A 6,000-nucleotide genomic window follows, 5' to 3' on the forward strand; every position below is an offset into this window, starting at 1 on the left:
ATTTCTGCTTAGATTGTCTGCCAGCGTGTTTTCCAAACCTGGCAAGTACTGTGCTTGAAGTTCGATTTGCCATTCCAGAGCCAAGTTCCAAAGTGTCATGGCTAGTCTGCACAGGGGGTATGAATGTGTTCCTCCTTGTTTGTTTATGTACCACATAACTGTGGTGTTGTCTGTTCTTAATAATTGTCCTGGATGCAGGAGGTCCTTGAAAGTTGTAATTGCATTTATCACTGCTAGCATTTCTTTTTGATTGATGTGAAGGTGCTTTTCCTTTTGGGACCATTTGCCCTGAATGTACCTGTCTGTCATGTGCGCCCCCCAGGCGTAATCTGAGGCGTCTGTTGTGATAACTTGATTTGCTTGAGGCTTGCAGAATGGAAGACCTGTGTTTGTTTGACATGGTTGAGCCCAACATAGAAATTCCTTTTGCAAACATGGAATTATTGGTATTATTGTTTCCAAACTGTGGCTGTGTTGAGACCATAGATTTTTTTGGTACCACTGAAGTTTCCTCATATGCAACTTTGCACATGGGATTAAATGAATGCAAGATGCCATGAAGCCCAGAGCCTGCAGGATTTTCCTTGCAGTAAGCCTGGTACAATTTGCTAGCATTTTGAGGTACTGAGTTAGTTGCTTCTGCTTTTCTGGCGTAAGATAGGCCATCTGGGTGTTTGTGTCCAAGTTGGCACCCAGGAAAGTTATTTTCTGAGCTGGTGTTAGCCTGGATTTCTCTTTGTTGATTGTGTATCCCAGAGCATTCAGTAACTGTGTTGCATAAGCCAGATGTTCCAGAAGTACGCGCTTGCTGTCCACTTGGATCAGGCAGTCATCCAAATAAGGGTAAATTTGTATCCCTTGAAGTCTGCAGTAGGCAATTACTGATGCCAGGCATTTCGTGAATACTCTGGGTGCAGTAGATAAGCCAAAGGGCAATGCAGAGAATTGATAGTGGATTGAACCTGCAAGAAATCTGAGGTATCTTCTGCAGCTTTGTCCGATAGGGACATGCAGGTATGCCTCCTTGAGGTCCAATGTTACCAGCCAAAACCCCTTGCCCAGCATGGGAAGAAGCTGCTGTAATGTGAGCATCTTGAATATTGGTACGAGTAAGAATGTGTTTAGGATGGATAAGTCCAAAATGGGTCTCCAGTCGGTTCCTTTCCTTGGTACCAGAAATAGCCTGGAATAAAAACCTTGACCTTGTTCGTGAGTAGGCACCTCTTGAATAGCTTTCATGTCTATGAGCTTTGAAATCTGTAGTAGTGCCTCTGCCCTTTGACTGTGTGGCAGGTTTGACATGCCTCTCATTTTTGGGAGAGTGTGAAAATGAAATCTGTAGCCTCTGTTTATAACGTCCAGGATCCATTTGTCTGTTGTGACCATATGCCAATTTCTTGTAAATAATGCCAGCTCTCCTCTCAAGGGTGCTGCCAGCTGAGACTTGCTTGACATGGAAAGGAGGAAGTCATTGGGTTTCTTTCCTGTATTGCTGTGCATTGTTTTCGCCACCACTTGGTGCTGGAGTTTGCCATTGCCTGCCTCTATATGATCCTTGTGATTGCCCTCTGCCCCTTGTGCGCCTATATCTACCTGTTTGGGGCCTGTCCGTGGCTGGAAAGGACCAGTTTTTAGAAGGCCAATTTCTGCTAAAACATGGTGGTTGAACCTGTAGAAAAGCTTTGACAGTTTGCATAGATTTGGCTTTTTCTACCATTTTCCGTAGTATCTCCTCAGCATTAGTACCAAATAGCACATCCTTTTGTAAAGGAGCATCTAGTAATTTAGCTTTCACATGATCAGGCAAGATTTGTTCCCTAAGCCATGCATGCCTACGAATGACTGATCCTGTAACAGCAGCTCTACTTGAGGCCTCTAGAGCATCATAACCACATTGTAAAGTGTGTTTACCCACTTGTTCTGCTCTATGCATCATATCCTGCAAATCATTCAAATCTGGTTGTTCAGGTTGAGACATTTTATTTCTTAATTGTGATAACAGAAACTGCTGATATTTAAGCATATGAAACTGACAATTTAATGCCCTCATGGCTAGGGTGGCCGAGGTATATACCTTTTTTCCCCACCTTTCTAAGGATCTTGACTCTTTTTCGGAAGGTAGTGGATTCTTAGCAGTAGAGGCCTTCATTTCCTTGGGACCTTGAGAAATGGTTTCAAGGTCAGCATTATGGCTTTTGAAAAGAAATTGGTGAGAGTTAGGAACTCTGTAGTACCTATCAGGCTTGACTGGGGCAGGAGGCAGAGAATCCGGGTTAAGGCAAGCCTCCGACTAAACAACATCAAGTACATCCAAGACAGGAGGTATCGCCAGAGGTCTGTGTTGAGGCAACAAAAGAAATTCCCTCAGTCTTTTCTTGGCATCAGAAAAGTCTTGGCCTTCCCAATGGAAGTGTTCCCTCAAAGTGTGCAAGGTTTCCCCAAAAGAATAATCCTCAGGAGGAGATACAGAAGGAATGGATTGCTCTGCATCAGAATCTTCAAAAGGGGAGTAAGAGTGTTCCTCTACATCAGAGTGTTCTGAAATAATGGAGCCCTGATCAGAAGAGGGAGAATCTTCCTCCACTCTGGGCCTCTTGTCAGGAGGGGGTTGGGAACCCCTGATAAGAGTAATTAAATCCTCGGCCATTTTAAGCATCTGTTTTTTAGGCATGGAGCCTGTGGATGGGCCCTGTGTAACAGGCCTCTTGGGATGCCTGGCTGCTTTGGATTTAGTAAAGGCCTTAATGGAAAAAGAAGATGAGGGTCTAAAGACACCAAGGGTGAAAGTGGACCTGTCCACATTAGGAGACTCAATGCTCACAGTGGCTTCGGTGGTTGTAGTCTGGGTATGGGCCGAAGTACCTGCGGTCTCGGGTACAGAAGACCCCGCCAAAGAAGTGTCGTCGGTAGTCAGGGACTGCATAGGCGTCTCGCTGAGAACCGGACCATGTGTAGCCGGTTTTGGTGTGGTGTCGGTGGAGACCGCGGACCTCGCGTGTCGGTCCTTGTCCTTGCGTTTTTTGGACAAAACTGTAATTGGAGTCTCTGACGACATTTTATAATCAAATGCTTTACCAAATAAATGTTGGGTGAACTCCGCCCGACGCTTGATAGTGCGTTTATTGGAAGTAGCACAAAAGCGACAGCCCGAGACGTCGTGGTCTGGGCCTAAACAAGGTATGCAAAGGGAATGGAAATCCTTATGCGGTATTTGCTTCCCACAAGAAATACAATTGTTAACTTTTTCTGACATCGGTCTGAGGCAAGAAAAGTTTCCCCAACAGAGTACTTAGCTTTAATGAAGACTTCAGTTTCCAAATTTTTCGTAAATTCAGAAGCTGCCAAACCGGCACTTGCGAACTGCTTCTGCTTCGGGCACCGTGCAGCAAAAAAGACTGAAGAAAATGGCATCGGCTGTGTCTTATATACTCCTGCATCGCTGATGTCAGGAAAGGAAGCGACAACAACCGACGTCGGACCTAGACTTTGGAATTCGGCCGACCGAGGGACCGCCTGACAGCAGAGAACCCATATGTTATTACTGCAGCTGTATGCACGATGAACATCAAGGATATAGGGAATCTCCAAACTCCAGATCCCACACAGTTTGGTTTTGTGAAGGGTAGATCATGCCTGCTCAACTTGGTTGAATTCTTTGAGTCAGTCACCAGAGCTGTGGATGAAGGTAAGGTGGTTCATACAGCCTATCTTGATCTGGCCATGGCCTTTGATACCATTTCCCACTCAGGAATCATAGAAAAACTTACTAAGCTAGGCATCAACCCCTATATCACTAAGTGGGTTGCAAACTGGCTCACAGGTAGAACCCAAAGTGCAAAAGTAGCCAACTCCAAGTCAGACTGCCGATAAGTCACGAGTGGAGTCCCACAGGGTTCGGTCCTGGGTCCTCTCCCATTTGGTATCTACTTCTCTGAAGTCCAGGCCAACATGAAGGGACTCTGGCTGACAACGTTCACAGATTATTGCAAGTTGTGAGCTATTACTAACTCCCCAAGTGATGTTGACATCCTACAGAAAGGCCTCAATGAGACCAACGACTGGTGTCAGAACCATGGCCTTAAGCTCAATGCCAAAACAAATGTCTTCATCCCCTTTGGGAAAAACCCATTTCCCGTGAATTACCGCACTGATGGTAGTCCACTGAACACAGAAGGAGTTATAAGAGATCTGGGAACACAGGATGACAGCAACCTCTATTTTGACCACCACATTGCCACTGTGGTCAGAAAGTCCTATGTGGCACATCTCTTTACTAAGGAAGAAAGAGGTCATTGTCTCCCTCTACTCTTCCCTCATTAGGCCAATCATCGAGCACAATACCCCATTTGACATGCCTCACTAGACACCAGCAACGGAGAGGCTGCATAAGTACCTCACAAAGAAGATCCTAGGCCTTAAACACTTGTCCTATATGGACAGACTCAAAAAACTATTCTCTGTCTCATATCGCCTACTTAGAGGCGATCTCTGCTTGACTTGCAAAGCCATGTCTTACCCAGCTCTGTTAGAAATGCTACATCTAAAGAAATCCCAATCCCTCCACACCACATGCTCCAGAGACCTCAGCCTCATTACCACAAATCACAGGGAGGACAGGTTCATAACCCAGAGACTGCCCATGCTATGGAAAAGACTTCCCATACATGTCAAGCAGAGCACCTCTCTAGTCCTCTTCAAGAGAAATCTTGATGAGTGGACGGGAAATAGAAAATTCAACCCGGGGATCACTCCAGTGGCTCTACTCGACAGAGGCACTAGGAACTAAAGTTGGGTGGCACGATGTCAGGGTAATCCTATGGGCTAGCCTTGTAAAGGCTCCAGGGCTGTTCGCCTAGTACACACCTATGGACCTATGAAACTACTTGATAATATAGCTATAAACAACTTATAGTTGCTATACAGTACAGAAACTGGTCTATAAGAGAATGGATCAGAGTTTTTTTTTTTTACCAAGTTTAAGAATCACTGAAATTACAGCTTCAAGAAGAAGACGGGGAAGAACCACATAAATACAGCATTACTTACATGTGCAAAGATTTTAGCAAAACTCTGTCTATCTAGCTATACACTTCTAAAGGAAGTTCCGTGCTGTGCAGTTTTCAGTGCTTCAGCAGGGGTAGTGACCAATGGCTTGTACCTTTCATTAGTTCATGTACTTGGTTATTTCATTAATTTTCAGATGAGGGTACTTGCACATCTATAAATATGTTCTAAGTCTGTATTGCCAAGTTTATGTTTTCTGCTACCATGAAGGATTGAGCTGTAACAACTATGAAAAAAAATCTCATGTCATCAGTCAGTAGGAAACAGCATTCTTGTTCTACATTCAGTAATATCCATGAAAAAGAAAATGTACAGTTCATTCAATAAAAGACTGATGTTGCTACATTGTTTGCAAATGCACTGCTATAAACATAGCGAAGGCAATGTTACCATGAATCACTTACCTGGTAAGTATTGTAGTAACAGATTATGCTTTTATTTTTGGACAGTCCCAACTTGCTGCCCTGATCTGTAGCAAGGGCAAATGTGGACAAGAATCCAGGTCTCAATGCATATTCAGGGGCATTATCATTTGCCACTAGGAAAGAAACAAATGCAAAATTTAGAAGTGAATGCACATGTGGCATTGTCTATGCCTTGGTGTTAAACTACAGAATGTATGAAAAGTGTATAACAATTCACAAAACACAGCCTAACTGAAACTACCAGACAAAAAGAAACTGCTAGATCAGAGGTTTGCAGAATACTGTTCACAACTCTTGCTACCTGCAAGTCAAAGGGAAGATGCATGAGAAGGGGCAATTGATACTAACCATAGTTTATCATTTCTATTACCTGCTTAGGAAGCCACAGTTAGTAAAGACTTAGAAACGTTAACACACACCCAATTAACTCATTCACTCCGCAGCAGCTCAGGAAAAGCTGCCTGCTTAATTCCACCATAGGAACAACAGTGCAGCCTGAGCTCATTTTCAG

General features: G+C 44.1%; 1 protein-coding gene across 1 annotated transcript in view; it reads right to left on the reverse strand.

Annotated features, from left to right (window-relative positions):
* The window catches only part of LAMTOR3 (late endosomal/lysosomal adaptor, MAPK and MTOR activator 3), a 354,081-nt gene that overhangs the window by 63,912 nt on the left and 284,169 nt on the right, over positions 1-6,000 (reverse strand). Inside the window, exon 5 of the mRNA XM_044061131.1 lies at positions 5,469-5,602. Coding sequence (XP_043917066.1) covers positions 5,469-5,602 — 134 coding nt within the window. The remainder of the gene's footprint in view (positions 1-5,468; positions 5,603-6,000) is intronic.

This window comes from Protopterus annectens, chromosome 2.part0, assembly GCF_019279795.1.
Source record: "Protopterus annectens isolate FY-2018-M chromosome 2.part0, PAN1.0, whole genome shotgun sequence".
NCBI lineage: Eukaryota > Metazoa > Chordata > Ceratodontiformes > Protopteridae > Protopterus > Protopterus annectens.